Source organism: Trichosurus vulpecula, chromosome 3 (genome assembly GCF_011100635.1).
Source record: "Trichosurus vulpecula isolate mTriVul1 chromosome 3, mTriVul1.pri, whole genome shotgun sequence".
NCBI classification, from domain to species: domain Eukaryota; kingdom Metazoa; phylum Chordata; class Mammalia; order Diprotodontia; family Phalangeridae; genus Trichosurus; species Trichosurus vulpecula.
Window position 1 is genome coordinate 402,335,485 of NC_050575.1, and position 17,216 is coordinate 402,352,700.

Here is a 17,216-nt window from a genome sequence, read left to right on the forward strand (position 1 = left end):
CTCTGTCCCCAGAAGAGGAAAGCTTGGGTCATCATGAATCTCCCTGAGTCATGATGATCCTCACATCCATCCCAGCTCCTAAATGTTTCATTAGCTGTTTTCTTTTACAGTCTCAAAGTCATAGAAAGTCTTCCCTTGGTTCTGCTTCATTCCCTCTGAGTGGAATGCTGAAATAATGAAGCCCCCTCAGTGGCGGCACAAGACCTTACCTCTCTCACCATCCACCCCCACCTTGCACCCCTTCTATATTTTTAGAAACTGCTCTGCTGAGAAAGTAGAGATAATAAATTATTACATCAGGGGACAGCACCTGCAAGGTCCTGTTTATCTAGCTTTTACTCCTTTTTTGCTGAATACCAGTATCTAGTCTCACGCCGGTCTTTTTGTTCTTTGTTCTCCGTTGCTAGGGAGAAAATACTGTGTTTAGAATGTGAGCTCCAAACCCAGTCAATGGGAAGAGGAGCCAGTAGGGAGTGGGGGAACTCTGCATTAGGGTCTATGTAACTTGCTTTGAGCTGTATCACACACACACACACACACACTGGCATCATCTTGGGCCACGCTGGGGTGTGTCCTTTCTCATGAAACAGTATAAACTCCTTTTTGCCTTTTCTCAAGAATGGTCTCTGTATATTTTTAATGTGAGTAGTGGTCTCTGACCCACACACCTCGGAGTCAGTTCATTCATTCTTCGGTTTCTTGGGATCCAGCCTTTTCCTAATTTCCCATATCACATTCCTCACATAATGTCACAATATCACACCTTTTTCTAATTTCTCATAACATCACATTGCATCCACATGCCATGATTTGTTCTTCCATTCCCAATTGGGTGAGAGGAAGAAGGGAAAGGAATAATAAGCATGTGCCCAGCACTTGGCTAAGCCCTTTACAATCATTATCTCATTTGATGCTCACAACAACCATGGGAGGGAGGAGCTATGACGGGGATCCATTTTACAGATGAAGAAACTAAGGCAGGCAGCAGTGAAGTGACTTGCCCAGGGTCACCCAGCTAGGAAGTGTCTGCGACAGAATTTGAACTCAGATCTTGCTGATCCCAGGCCCAGCGTTCTTTATGACGTCACTAGCTTCCTACTGGCTATCTACCCAATTCGTGTGCAAATCAAATGTCGCTTTTGCCATGATGCCCTTTTGATCCCTCTTAGGATTTTCTCCACATTTTCTATGACTTTTTCTCCGATCCACATTTTCAGTCCTGGAACACTTCAAACGAACTGGTGGGTTCCAGACTCCATTTCCCAGAATCCTTCGGAATGAGGGATGTTGTTGTTTTGATTTATACAGGGCCAAACTCTGTTTCCCAGAATCCATCTCTCCAGAGGAACACTTTGCGGGGCCTTAGCCCCGCCCCCGGATCTTCCGGCTCCGCCCCATTCATGTTCCTGATGAATTCTGGGAGTCGTAGTTCAATGCTCACTGTGAGCTGCCCCTGTTACTGTCCTCGAATTAGGTTTAGAGCCGGACTTTTTTTTTAATTTGTGGGGATCAGGCGAGTGAGGGGAGCGGGAGCGCGCGTGCTCGGACAGTCTGACCTTTTCCTGGCCGCCGGACCCTGAGCTGGACTTTGGCCTCTCCGGGCCTCAGTTTCCTCCTCTGTAAGATGCGGGCCCCAGTGGGGAGAGGAAGAGTCAATGGCGGCCTCGATGCCACTCCCCCCAGCCCCTGAGGGGCGGGGCTTGAGAGGGCGGGGCTGGGAGGAGCTGACAGTCTAAGTGGGTGGGAGGCACCCGGTGAGAGAGCTGGAGCCCTGCATGGGTGTAGAGCAGGGCGGGGTCTGAGGAGGGGGTGGGGGGGGGGGAAGCACCTCGGGAGAGGGGTTCAAGGTAGGGGGTGGGGTCCGAAAATCCCCAGGTTGAGGAGGGGGCCTGACAGGGGCACAAGGCTGCAACCTTACTCCCTCCTTGAGGTCCAGCCCCTCCCCCACCACAATTGGCTCAACCTCAGACCACGCCTTTTCTGTTGAGAAGAGTGAGGACATTAGAGAGACCAGAGTTCAAATCCTTCCTTGGCAGAGCCTCGTTTTCCTCATCTACCTTTCCCAGTATAATCCTACTCTAATGTCCCGTTATGACAGGCACATGACCTTGGTTTCTTGGAAGATAGTCATGGAATTTCTGAGCTGTAATCAATCAAGCTACCGAGTGCCAGGCACAGTGCTGGGCATTGGGCACACAAACACAAAGAATAAAATAAGCCCTATTGTTAAAAAGAGCTTAGTGCTAAAGGGGAAGACAAGTGTGTATGTGTATACAAACCATCAACAGAATACATAGAAAGAGACTACCAATCAATACATATTTAATGAGATAGTTTTGGAGGAAGGGCACTAGCTTCATGTTAAAGGTGGTGCTTGAGCTCAGGAAGAACTGAATCAAATCTAAGCTCAAAGCCATCCTAGCTGTGTGACTCTGGGCAAGTCACTTAAATTTGCCTCAGTTTCCCCAATTGTAAAATGGGGATGATAATAACAGTTCTCTTCCAGGATTGTGGTGAGGATCAAATGAGATTTTTGTAAAGCACTAAGCAAAGTGCATGTAGTAAGTACTTAATAAATGCTTGTTTCCTTCCTTCCTTTTCTTCTTTCTTCCCTCCCTCCCTCCCTTCCTTCCTTTCTCCATCCCGTGCTTTCCTCCTTTCTTCCTTCTTTTCTTCTTTCCTCCCTCCCTCCCTTCTCTCCTTCCTTTTTTCTTTCCTTCCTTTTTCCTTCCTTCCTCCCTCCACCCCTTTCCCTCCTTCCTTCTTTTTTTCCTTCCTTCCTTCCTTTGACCTGATGACTTATTTGCTCTCCTGTTGCTAAATTAGCTGATGGTCTGAGATGATGACAGCCCCATCAGAGCCACCATCATGTGCTCCTAAACAAGAACTTGTGGAGGGTCTGATCTGGCTGGCAATGTTACTGTGCTCTGTGAGGTGTCTATGTACCTCAGGTACAGCCTCTATAGCTCATGTCCTAGACAGGAAAGGTACTAACTCAGCATTCAGTCTGCTCCCTCTGTTTGGAGTGGTTGTTGCATTAGAGTTCACTGACTCTTCTCACTTTTCTTGGGCCATTTTTCTGGTTGACAGTCTGAAAAACTGGCAGATAGTCTCTTTTTCTCAGAGCCCACTGAGATAGGTGTGTGTCATTCTCTTCCTGCTCGTCAGGGAGTGTCAGCTAAGTCTCCTGGAGGCAGTAAGTGGCATTCACAGGCCAGTGTGTGGGACTATTCTGCAAATGGACAAGTGACCCAGTCTCTATAACTTATAAGGAGTCACTTTCCTGCTGACTTTGTATCCTATAAGCACCAAGATTTCTTCTTTGTCTCTTGGTTCAAGTTCTTCCCAATGATCTTGGACATCCTACCCATCTTTGTTTCTAGCAAGGTGCTATTGCCTATCTGTAAAGAGTAATGAGATCACCTTAAGCTGAGGGTGTAAGAAGGTGGTCAGCTTCCCAACAAGCTGTGAGATGAGTGTCTGCAGTCGATCCATCCTCAGAAGACACCTCATATCTTGTCAGACTTTTTGGATGGTTAGTTTTGTTCATTTCTCCCCCACTTCTTTTTTTGTTATGAGGGATGACTCAGAAAGGGAGAAGGGAGGATTAAATTGAGAAATATGGAAAATGTTAAAATATATTAATTTTTTTAAAAAAAGCTTTATCCAAAGACTTAAGTAAATTGATTTCTCATATATCCTGTCAGGTAAGGAGAGGGAAATGGAAATACATTTCTTAATTAAATGTAGGGATAATCGAGTCATTAACTGTAGGGAATTGGTGCCAACCCCAGGGCTGCTCGGACCCTAGCACTTGGCCTGTTTCCTGGGTAAAACCAGATAGGCTTAGTAGGAGTTGGAATGGTAGGTGCCTGGAGGAAGGACTTCTGTCCCTAACAGCCCCCCCTAACAGCCCCCCTCCCGCTCTGGTAGCCATCCTTTCTCATGCAGGCAGAGTCCATTCACCAGGGACTCACAAGCCCAATAGGAGGAACACAGCTGGCCACTACCTAATGATCTCGAACCAGTGCCCAACACAACAAAGCTTTGATGCTTTACTTACTGGAACATCTTTGATACTTTACAAGGGCATCCTGCCCCGTGCCTCACGTAGCTCATACAGCTCTGATATCAGCTGTCTACATGCCTGAGCCTTCCCATGCCTCCATAGATACTGTAGGACAGCACCCCCCTTTGTTCCCATACTCCCATGGAAACTACCTTACTACAGCCCTAGTTTTTCCCATGCGCTTGTAGGAATCATAGTTTACTACAATCCAGATTCTTCCCACCCGATATCGATCTTCCCATGCTGTCATCCCCTTACCCCTTGAACACCTGCTTCTGCTCATGTAGTGCAAAACCCTATAAAACTGGATAATGTCTGCCAATAAATCGGAGTTGCATCTTCCCTGACTCCCGCCTCATCATTGCGTACTGAGATAGGGACCCTTGCTGGTCAGGGACCCCTAACAATTAACAACTTGAGTTGACTATTGAGTATTATGAAGAATATAGGAAAAAATTATTTTGTTTCAGCCCATGTCTCCTAAATCCCCTTAGGAGTAGGAAAGAGTCAGTGTCTTAGGAACAAAATTTCATGACCCTTCACTTTGTTTCTTCAAAAAGATGAGACTTCTTATGTGGGTTTGATTTCTTCTGTAATGTAACAGTGAACTCGATTGTACACCAGTAATGCCATCCTAGTGAGTTAAGGAGGAGCTTTGAGGAAGGACTGGCCTCCCATTTACCTTCTTTTTCCTCCTCCAGTTCTGGCTTGTGAAATTCTGGTCTTGTCCAAGAAGGGGGAGAATCAAGGTGGAGGAAAACATGGCTACTAAGCACCTGCAAGGCGGTTACCAGGTGAGAAATCCTAACCCTAACCTCCTCTTTCTCCTAAAATGCCAACTCATTCCTAGAGGGGTGAACAGTTTTCTCTCCCTTGGCTTCACCGACTTCACTCTGCCAAGTTGTATCCAGAGATCTTTCTGTCATCTCTTCCCTACAAAAGATTCTCCACCCTTGCCTCGGCTCCTGCTGCCTGGATGACACTGTGGCTTCTGTTTCCCTATGTTTAGGGTGTCCTGCTTAGAGTGTCCAGAGGCTCCTGTCAGTCTTTTGTTCGGGCCTGGACAAGATCCAGGAACCTATTGACATTTCTCTGGTTTTCTTTGTCATTGTGCCTTCTGCTGAATTTTTTTTTTTGTACCTTGACTGAACATTTTGTGAAAGAGCTGGGCTATTCTGTGACCTTTCACCTTAACCAAAAATTCCAAAATCCTCTTAAAGAGACAGTAACATTTCCTTGGTCACTGTAGAGGTTATCGAACCTGGTGTTAATACTAGTTTGAGAAGCTTCAATGATATTTTGGAGACAGTTAATTTTAAAATTATTAATTCAACAAGTTTTTGAGTCATTGAATGTAGTTCACCCTATAGTTGCTAAAAATGGGTCATGGATAAAGGAAAGGACTGCAACACGAACTGACACCATTTCCTATAGAAGTTTAATGTATGTAAAGCCCCTGCCAAAATAAGGAAGGAAAGAGAGCTCAGAAAATACTCCAACCAGTAACCCCATGGTTGCCGATTTCCCTTTTGAATTTAATGTATTAGTAATCCAAACTCTGTGAATGTGTGTTCAACCTTCCTTTGACTGGTTCAGATAAGAGTGATGAGATGCCTGTGCCTCCTCCCTCCTCTCCTCATACACCCTAATGATAAGACATACAGAGGTACCTTTTCTCTCTCATTTCTTCCCTGGTATATTTTTTCATTCCTTTTTAATTCCTTTCCTCTTGTAAGACCATCAACACAAAACAAACCATCCCAATCCTCCTGTGACCCTAGCGGTTCAGTCAGTCACTCGTCTCTTCTTCTCATATTAGAATGGAATGTAAGCCCTTCATCATCATTGAGCAAATGTTGTTATACTTCTGTGTCTCGACTCCTGTGTTTGTAATTCAGAGTTTCTACTCACTTTGACCTTTTCGTGTTTCGATGATTGAAATTCCTCTATTCAGTAAATATTAATTTTTCCCTATAATATTAGATTCAGTCTTATAGGGCAAGTTATTCTTGTTTGTAAGGCAAAAATTAAAACTTCTGCCTTTTGATTTATTTTTTCGAAAAATTTCTCTCTTTCATAATAGTGGCCACCAGTCCCTTATATATTCTTTCATTATTTTAATATTTGGAATGTGTTTTCACATTTCTTACTGTTTCATGGAATCATTGAGTTCTATTTGTTCTACTCTGTTTTCAAGGAGTCTGCTACATGGATGAAGTTTTACTCCTGTTCTAAGCTACTTATTTTCTTTCCATTCCTTCCTTATTTTTTTAAATGAAATTCTTCTTTTTTTAATCTCTTGCTTTATTTCCTCCAGGTAGTATTATATTCCTTGTGACCAAGTCATTTTCCCCACAAGACTCTGCTTGACCTTGTCCTAGAGCTACTTTCTTTTTCTGGGTCTTTCTTTTGGGCATCTCTTGATCCATAATACTTGTTCATCGTTTTCAGTGTCTTTTTCTGTTTTCTCATTTCTCCAGCTTTAGCTTCTGATTCAGGATTCTGCATCAGGGTCAGGTTGTGTTTTTCTTCCACATTTGTCTATGAGGTAGTCAGGCCTTCTTTGGTCTTGACCTTAATTACTGGCTTGCTGCCAGTTTTCACCTCTCCTAGAGTTCAGAGTGCTGGAAGGCTTCACTACCCCAGTCAGAAAGCTGGATTTGGTATCACCAGTGAGGGCACTGCCATTGTCTTCTTTTCATCCTGGGGCTATTTTGGTAATGATCTGCCATTATCTTCTGGCCTCTTCAACTGAGCCCATGCTTGCTTTCTTCTGACAGGACCTTTCTTCCAGCCCTGTAGCTTTTTAGATGCCTTTTTGTGCCATGCTGGGCTAGATGAAAGACCTTACTGATGTTTCTATGTATGCATCTCTTGACATATTTTTAGTTTCATGCCTTTTTTAGGTCATTGTTGGCATTGTCGGCTGGGTTCTCCTGTACCTATTCACACTGCCATCTTAATGAGATGTGAAATGTGTGTTTTCACAAATGCAAAAAACACCCATGTCATGGGTTGTAGAGGGCCAGCTCTGAGAAAGTCCATTCTGGGATAAGATACAGGCCAGAGGCCTGCTCTTGCCCTTGGGCTGATAACTCGCTCCATCCCTCTCTCAGCATACCCTTGCTGTTCAGGATGAAGGCTCTTCAAGCCTCCTCAGTACACACATGCTCTTTCAAAAACCCCCACAGACTGCTAAATACCACCTGTGGGCTATTAACACAATATTGTTTAGGCAAAAGGGGAACAAAAGCAGGAAGAAGTCATGCATTGTGCAGATGCCTCGCTCTTGGATTTGTTGATTCTGCTTGCCTAAAAGGTATATAAGCCCTGTCCCTCAGTTAAATAAACAGAGCTGTACTTTACTCTTCCCCCTGGCCCATGTTTTGTGTTTTTCTTTTCACTCTCCGTGGCATTCGGCCATCTCCGGCCATTTCGGTACCATAGCCAGCTGCTGGAGGCAATGGGTTAAGTTGGAAGGAGAACAACAAATGGGAGAACAGTGGAATAAAGTTGTCATTGTTTCTGATGCCATTTTGGAGGGTTCAGGGACCCTTCGAAGACCAAAGTACAGGAAAGAGTTGTCTGGAATGAATTCACAGACTCAAGCATTCTTTAAGTCAGGTTGGCAAAGGTTTATTGTAACTCTAATATGGCAGGTTGAGCTCCTTAAGGAAATTGTAACCTAACAAGAATGATGCTAAAGCTTATATAGGAAAATAGTGGATTATGCAGGAAGTACGCTAATTAGGTGATAACATACAACCTTGATCACAGGCGTCATTCACTACTGGAAACCAAGGGGGGTTTTCTAAGGGGTATATTTTTGGTCTGTTATGTCTATAACAAGATAGCTTTGGGAGTTGATATCTATAGTTTGACCTCTGAATTGTATACAGTAACAGTGGAAATCAGTACATGATAGTTCTGCTGGTACAAGACAGTCCTGTTCACACAAGGGAAATTCGACAGAGGTCAGCTTGTTCTTGTAACAGGGAGAGATAGTTTGCCTCACTGGGGCCCACTTGTGAGTTATTGCTAGGCATAGTGTCCTTGGGCTGGGAAGAAAACTGTCAGGGACAGTGTTTTTGAGGCTAGGGAGAAATGTGATCTTGGAAGTGGGGTCCAAGCACAAGCACCCAAGCACCCCATCATTCCCATAAAAATATTTCACTTTTGGTGGCTGCACATCCATCCCCAATGTGCCATAGGAAGAAATAAAAATGATGCTATAAGTGAAGGCAAGAAGAGTACTTGTATCAGATGTGTTTGATGAATAGTGATGCAGGCCAGAAAGATTTGTGGGTTGATTTTACCTAACAAGAAATTAGTCTGTATTAATGGAAGGGGGAAGGTGTAGAATGAAATTGTCAATTGACATTTAATCAATACCTACCCTGTGAGCCCTAGAAAGTCTAGGTGCTTGTAACAGGCCTCCGAAGGCCTGCAAGTCAAAAAAAGAGACACACACACATTCACACTCATACCCTCACAAATTCACATTCATACATTCATACAACATACAAGCATATATTCACACATATTTATGGAGTGGACCAGGAGCAACACATGGCACTTGTTTGGTTTCCCACCCACCGCAAGTTAGAGCATGTAGACACCTAGCTGCAATACATTCTTGGGTGTGTCTGTAGTGAAGGCTAATATTCATATAAAATCAAATCTCCAAATCTCAGATACAGAGTTTTATCTTCTAGATCTTCCATTAAAGCCCTGAGATGTAATCGAAATAATAGCATGCTGTCAGACTGCATACAAAGTACAAACAAAACACAAATAACTCTGTAATGGAGACAATGCTGATTCAAAAGTCTAAGGGACTGATTTATGACCTCAGTCCATGTCTCTACAGTTGTACAATTGTTGAAAATAGAGACTGCAAACTGCCTTGCTTATGTTTTGTTGACTTTGAAACAGTAGTAATAATGACAGTGCAATTTTGGTAGAGCTAAATGCATCCTTCAGAGTTTTCTTCCAGCATGCTATCTCTCGACAAGCATGTGATCATGCATATGCTATGATCACATAAGAATCCTTGATAGGCATAGAGAAAGAGAAAATGAACTTGACCAGTCCTCATACATAGGGAGCCGGCCCCAGAACTAGATAGACCCAGATTCAAGTCCCAAATCTGACCAACATAGGCTGTGTGACCCTGGACATGTCATTCAACTCCTCAGTGCTCTAGGCAATTCTAAAATTATAAGTGTGGAGAAAACACTGCCTGACATTGGCAGAGGGCATTTCCCTGTTACATTGAAACCATAGGTCTAGTCTCTATCTACCCTTTTACCTGATTATTGATATCAATGTAGCCATAAAATAGAGATCCAAGGGTATTCCCTGTGGTCATGGGAGATGGCCTCTGTAGAGTTGAATGGAAGAGGGGCTTTCTCCAGATGGTTCATGTTTGTGTAGTTGATAATGTGCTGATTGCATCAAATCCAAGAACACTGCACACATCCTTCTTAGTGATTCACTGCCACTCAGGAGATTGGCCTCCCTATTCATATATGGAAAATCACATGGATAATAGATGCCTATCATTGGGAGTATGACATCTGTTTGGCTGGGCAGTCTACCAGTACATATATCTAAGACAGGTTCTATTCTATAAATGGACAATGAACCAAACCCAGAACTGAATAGGTGGAAGAGAATGTGCTTGATTACATTTTGGAAATTACATAACCCTTGCTGTGAATCCATCCTTTATCTTGATACTTTGGTACAAACTGGCTGTCCCCCCTGTCTGGAATGTACTCTCTCTTTATGCTTATTGGAATATATTTTACTTCAGAACCCAATTTAAATGCCATCTTCTACATGGGAATAGTCTTTATCCTTTTAACTATTAGGGTTTCCCCCCCTGAAATTACCTTGTATATTTGTTGTATGTTCTTATAGATGCACATACTATTTCTTCTGATAGAATATAAACTCCTTGAGGACAGGCACTATTACATTTTTGTCTTTATATCCCTAGCACCTGGTACAGCATCTAGCACCAAATAAGTGGGAACTTATAAATACTTAATAATGGAGCCCAAGCTGTTTCTGACACAGTAATATATATTTTTATTATTGTCAGTTGGCTGACACTAGGCTCTTCAAAGAAATTGTAGGTGCCCAAAGGATAGTGATGAGGCATATGGTGGATCTGAAGCATAAAGTCAAAGAAGCCTCATTTGAGTTATTGAGTTGTTTGTGCTTTGTTTTCAAAGGGGAACAATGACTTCGCAAGTGATATCTTGACTTGTTCTCATTTGCAAAAACTAGCAAAAAAAATGTCATTTTAAAAAAAGAATGACTAGAAAAGAAAGTGGCTAGGCATCACTCAATCAACAACTGTAGGTTTGGATGGTCATTTGTCATGAAGGTTATAGTGGAGATTTCTTTCTTGTGTAGGTTGGATTAGATGGCTGCTGAGGACCCTTCCAACTGTCAGATGCTGTGAATGTGTGATTTATGAAGCCTTTCTATGTGCCAGAGACTATGCTGTGTATGTCCTGGGGATGCAAACACAGAAGTAAACCATGCTGTACCTTCAAGGTAAAGACAACACACATTGATATGGACAAAGCAGATACAAGTGATAACATCAGAGGAAGGCCCTTGCAGCCAGGGAGATTAGGAAAGGCCTTCCAGGTGTGAGGACTAGCCAGTGCCACACAAAGAAACAGAAGATAAGAATTTCATGTTTGAGGAACAGTCAGAAGACCACTGTGGTCAGACCATGGGGTATGGGGAGAAGGAGGTTGAGAAGCACTGCAGATGTCTAACAGAATAATTAAGAGGGTATGGTAATTGTGCAGGTTAGAGACCATGAAGGCCTCCATTAGCGTAGCTGTGTGTGTGAGTAGAAGGGAGAGATGCTATAGAGATAGAAATGAGATTTGACAATTGTTTGGCTATGCAGAATAAGTGATGAGGAGTCTAAGAGCCTAGGATAACACTGAGATTACAGGTCAGAGTTATTGGGGGGATGGAGAGGAAACAAGAATTTACTAAGTGCCTACTCCTCAACAGGCATGGTGCTAAACACCTTACAAATATTATTGTACAATAGCCCTAGGAAGTAGGTTCTTTTAGCCTCATTTTTCAGTTGAGAAAACTGAGGCAGGTGGAGGTGAAGTGTCTTGACCACAACCAGTAAGTGTCTGAGGTCATATTGGATTCAGATCTTCTTGACTCCAGGCCTGATGCTCTATTGCCTGAGCCCTCTGGCCATATCTGTGTGGTGCCTTGAATAGAAATCAACAAGTATAGAAGAGGGTTGAGTTTGGGGAAGATAATAATGAATTTTGTTTTGGATGTGTTCAGTTTGAGATGCAAATAAGGCATCCTGTTTGAAAAGTCCAATAAGCAGTTGATGTTGCAAGACTGGAGCTGAGGAGAGGAGACCTGGGCTGGATCTATAGATCATGGGAATCTTCAGCTTTGTGATGGTAATGAAACTCAGGTGAACTGATGAGGTCACTTGGAGAAAGGAGAGCATGTCCAAGGTCTATCTTCCACAGGAGGAGGATGTATTTGGAATGAAAGAAGCAGCAGCTTGTGAGAGAGTAGTTTCTTATTGAGTAAAGATTGCATCAGGGAAGAAGCTTTGTATTTTTATATTCCATTTGTGGCCTGCTTCTGACTAATAATGCCCCAAATGGGCGGATCAGTAATGAAGGGTGATTGATGTCTCTAGAAAGAAGTGTGATTTTGAAGCGTGAAGGGCACATTTAACTTGAGTCTGAGTGTGAGAACTGATTTGTAAGGCTGACTTTGAGTAATAAAGTTGTTTACAGTATAGCAAGTGTAAAGGAGGAACATGGTAAGTAGATCCTCAAGAAATCCTTGACATGGAGTGCTCCAAACCCTTGAGAATCATTCCCTCCTCGTAATACCAACTTCATGTCTCCTAACTTTCTGACCAGCTCTGTGAGAGCAGCTTGACCAGAAACTGCCATGGAAAACTTAACCCCTAATCCCCAGAGACCTCCACTATCATCATTAGTATATTTAGTCTCCTACATCTCAGCTGGGCTAGAAGATCTCATTTCACTCTCTGGCCATCATCTTGCTAGTGGCCTTGCTGCCACTAGCCACACAGGCCTGCTTCCCTCCCTGCCTGCTTGCCAGTTCTTGGACTGTAATAAAATCCTTCTGTCAGTGCTCATGGGATGGACACATCAGCCTATTCCCCTGTGGCTCCACTTACCATTCCTGCAACTCTCCAAACCTCTGTGACCATCTCTCCCCTGCATATGTTGTCTTCTGCTATTAGAATTTAAGCTTCTTGAAGGGAGGGACTTATCTTTGCTTTTGTTTTTGTATCCCTAGCACTTAGCATAGTGCTTGGCACATAATAAGCCCTTAACAAATGCTTTTTCATTGATTCATGTTCCATATGAGGAATGGTCCCTTTGTGAGAAGGAATGCTTGTTGATATTTCAGACAATACTGACATTTCAAGATGTGGCTGTGGATTTCACCCGGGAGGAGTGGAGGCTGCTGGATCCAGCTCAGAACGACTTGTTCAGGGATGTGATGCTGGAGAACTACGAGAATTTTATCTTCCTGGGTAAGGACGGCTTTTCTCTCCTTGATCATCTGGCCATTGGGATTTCTTGGCATTCTCACTTTTTACAGGTTCTGGGATGGCTGAAATGTTTCATGGAGTTTTAATTTCATGTGAAGACATATTCCCATCCATGCCTATAATGTAGAAAGAGCCCTAAATCCTTTGGTGTTGTTTCTTCCTACTACATATTCCTCCAGAGCCAAAATCCTGCACTAAAGTCCTAGTATAACTACTTGAAGACATGAAAAGTTTCCACCTTCATAGTAGAAAGTGTGTTAAAATGAAATAATTTTTTTCAGTCCAATTCAAACCCTGACACTTGTCCACAGAATACAATACAGAGTATCCTTCAGAGGTCCTTTCTAGTATGCTTTCTAATTCCCCAAAGAGAAAATGGCCAAGATTAAATTCTGAGGTGTCTTTCCATTCTCAGTGATTTTTTCAATTACTTTTCTCATGAGCAGGGCTTCCAGTTTCCAAAGGAGACATCCTTTCCAAGTTGGAAAAAAGAGAAGCACCAAGACTGCCCAAGAGAGAAATTCCAAGAAGCCCTTACCTAGGTGAGCACACCCTTCAAGGCAGCTTAGGTTCTGTTAGACAATTCACCCCAGTGAATTACCCCAGCCCATCACTCTAGTAAGGAGCCTCACCTTGAAATGTTGGAGTGGCACTTCTCCTTAAAGGGCCCCGGGCCACTGGGAGATGTTTCTGACCCTCCCTCCTGAGCTACTTCCTCATCTTCCCCCTGAAAGATCACATTTCCCTCCAACCTTAGAGAAACAGGTGCTTGGGCTTTTTCTGATGCTAATTCTTGTACCTATTCTATATCCTTTCTTCTTATTTTTTAGTCTTCTTGCAGCCACAGTCCTCCCTTTTTCTAAGGCTTTTTTTCCTTCTGCTTTTAGATGTAGAAATGTCTGACTCATATTTAGAAGAACAAACCTTTGCTTGTCTCAGTGGTTTATCTGCCTTCCATCTCATCTCCATTCACTTCTAAACCTCATAAACATGCGATCTACATCCTCTTCCTCCATTTCCTCTGGTTTCATTCCCTTCTTGAAATTCTACAATCTGCCTTCCATTCCTGTTCTATAGTTGATGGCTTCGCATGTATAAGCTACTACCCATAGCTTATATACCTATAACACTTTATGATTTACAAAATGTGTTTCCAACCTATGAGGTAGGGAGTGAAAACCATATCATGCTGTTTATAGATGAAGAGCCTGAGTGAGACTCACTGAGATTTTGACTTACCCTTGATCCCTTGGCCAGTAATTCCAGGGACTCAAAGCTAGACTTTTTGCACCTCAGTATTAAAGGAAATCTTGGTTGTGGCCTTGCCCTGGTCAACAAGGCAAACTCAGAATATAAGACAAAGGAGTTTATTAGCACACCAAGGTAACTGCTGTTGGGTGCACCTGCTGGATTCAAACTGCCTACATACTGCTTTTTATAGACAGGAGTAAACAACTACCATATAGGGTTATACAGCCCTGATTGGTGCACATTTTCTGTGAGAAGAGGGGATTAAAGCTGCTTCCACTCTGCTCCTTCCCCTTACAGTACCATAGGAAGATGGGATAAGTGCATATGCCTAAGGGTACTTTCTGCACCACCATCCCCTGCAGGTTGGTTGTGCGTTACCCAAAGTCTAAGCAAGGTTTTTAAACTTGGGGTCACTCAGACTGATTGCACAAGTGAGTGACTTTGCACATCAGTCTAGCACTCCTGCTCCCCATCCCCGCCATCCCCCACCCCCCTCCCCCAGCTTAGCTGCTCTGCTTTTGGCAGAGAACACCAGCAGAAGTACAGAGGGTTGAAATTCCTCATTACTACTATATTATGCCTCTGTGAAATAATAAGACGTCATATTTATATGGCACTTTAAGACCTGAAAAGTGCCTTCTCTCGTTTGACTCTCACAACAAACTAACCAACTGCCTAACATGATCTGCTGCCAAACCAAATCTTCTGTACCTGAATAATTAATATTTGAACGCTGTATGCAGGACTTCACATTTATCTTTGTTAAATTTCAAAGTTTGTTTTGGCCCATCCTTCCAGCCTACTGAGATATTTTAAAAATGTCTTTATTCAGTTTGTATCTAACAGGTATTCTTATGTACCTTTGTGTCATCATCAAAAGATGAAAGAGTGCTTTCTGTGATTTCATCCAGGGTGTTACCAAAATTGTTGAATGAAACAAGGCCAAGGACAATCCTTAAGGCATGAAACTAGCATATAGAGAATATGATCCAGATGGACAAAATCCTTTATTCCAGACTGTTTTTTCATAAGGTTTTTTAACTGGCCATGAACTCAGTGCACATTTCTTCATCTTATCCACAAAGACAGCTTGAAAGGTTTTATCACATGCATCTAAATGCTCTTCCCATCCTCGTATCCCTATTCATAAATCTTATTAATGATGAACTTTGTTTTATATGATCTGCTTTTATTAAATCAATGCTGGATCTTAGGGATAATCACTTTCTTTTCTAATACTCTAGCCATCTGTTTGATAATAAGCAACTAAATTTAAGGTTAGTTTGCCAAGACTGAGTTCAGATTTAACAGTGTTTATTTTTTCAGAATTAATTTATTGGTTCATTCTGATAATTCAGCTATTTATGAAGTCCTGGGCTGTTAAGTATCCTGCTCCTCTCTCTGTACTTAACTTGGGCTTCAGTTTCTACTTTAAAAATGTTGAGGGGTTTTCTACCTGTTTCTGATTGATAGTCACTCTCCTTTGTTGATGGTTTTTCCCCCTCTCCAGAATTTCCTCAGAAATGTAATACAGTTGGACAAAAGGACAGTAAGAAGTCAGTCCTTGCTGCACAGCATCAAGTTCCTGAAGCCAACTTCAAACACTTTTCAGACTTAAGTGAATATAATGGAAGTGATATGGGTGAGAAACTTTATAATAAAGGCAAGAAACCCTTTACTAACCACTCAAACTTTATTCATTACCATGGAATATATACTCAAGGAAAACTAAACATAATGAATTTGGCAGAGCCTTCAGTATCAATTGATGCCATCCTGTACATCGAAGAATTCATACTGAGGAGAAACCATTTGAATATACTGAATGTGGAAGAAACTTCAGCAGTAAACAAAACCTAACTGCACATCAAATAAGTCATACTGGGAAGAAGCCATTTAAATATAATGAATGTGGAAAAACTTTTAACAGTAATCAAATCTTATCTCAACATCAAAGAATTCACACTAGAGAAAAACCATTTGAGTGTAATGAATGTGAAAAATCCTTCAGCCAAAAGGGGAACCTCTACAAACATAAGAGAATTCACACTGGAGAAAAACCATTTGAATGTAATGAATGTGGAAAATCATTCAGCCAAAAGGGAAACCTCTTGAAACATCAGAGAATTCACAGTGGAGAGAAATGTAAAAAAATTCACAATGGAAAGAAACTATATTTATGTAACGAATGTGGGAAAGGCTTCAACTCTAAGCAGCATCTTGAAATACATAAGATAATTCATTCTGGAAAGAAGCCCTGTGAATGCAATGTTTGTAGCAAAGCCTTCCACAATAAACATTACTTAGGAAAACATAAAAAAATTCATACTGGAGAAAAACATTGTAAATGTAATGAATGTGGAAGAACCTTCATGGAGAAAGGCAGCCTTGAAAAACATAAGATGATTCACACAGGTGAGAAGTCCTTTGAATGTAGTAAATGTGGGAAAGCCTTCAGCAGTAATAGGTATCTAATTAAACATCAAAAAGCCCATACTGGAGAGAAACCCTACAAATGTAATGAATGTGGGAAAGCTTTCAGCAGTAATAGCTACAAAACTGAGCATCAAAGAATCCATACTGTACAAGAGCCTTATAAATGTAATGAATGTGGGAAAGCCTTCAGCAGTAATAGGTACTTAATTTAACATCAAAGAATCCATACTGGAGAGAAGCCATATAAATGCAATGAATTTGGGAAAGTCTTCAGCAGTAATAGGTGCTTAATTCAACATCAAAGAAGTCGTACTGGAGAGCAACCCTCTAAATGTAATGAATGTGGGAAAGTTTTCAGCAGTAATAGCTACATAATTGAACATCAAAGAATCCATACTAGAGAGAAGCCTTTTAAATGTAATGAATATGGGAAAGCTTTCATCAGTAATCAGAAGCTATCCAGACATCAAAGAATCCATACAGGAGAGGAGCCCTATAAATGTAGTGAATGTGGGAAAGGCCTCAGCACTAAAATGTACCTAATTCAACATCAAAGAATTCATACTGGAAAGAAGCCCTATAAATGTAATGGGTGGGAAAACTTTCATAAGTAATAAACAGCTATCCAGACATCAAAAATTCTTGCCACAGAGAAGCCACATAAATATGATGAATGTGGGAAAACCTTCTGCACCAATTTTGTCTTTGAAGCACATAAGGTACTAGTAAGAATATCCATGAATGTACCCAAGCTTGGGGAAACATAGACACATACCATTTCCAAGATAGGTGTGAACTTTGGGTGGGGGCATAATGAGCCCAAGATAGGAGCAACATCTAAGCCATTTATAC

At 42.0% G+C, this 17,216-nt stretch overlaps 1 protein-coding gene across 1 annotated transcript; it reads left to right on the forward strand.

The window, feature by feature from the left end:
- The first annotated feature begins 4,782 nt into the window (after positions 1-4,782).
- LOC118843707 (zinc finger protein 684-like) lies at positions 4,783-15,914 on the forward strand. The gene is made up of 4 exons (XM_036751461.1): positions 4,783-4,863; positions 12,533-12,659; positions 13,124-13,219; positions 15,439-15,914. Exons 1-4 carry the CDS (start codon positions 4,831-4,833, stop codon positions 15,786-15,788), a joined length of 606 nt encoding a protein of 201 aa, XP_036607356.1. The 5' UTR covers positions 4,783-4,830; the 3' UTR covers positions 15,789-15,914.
- The last annotated feature ends 1,302 nt before the right edge of the window (positions 15,915-17,216 follow it).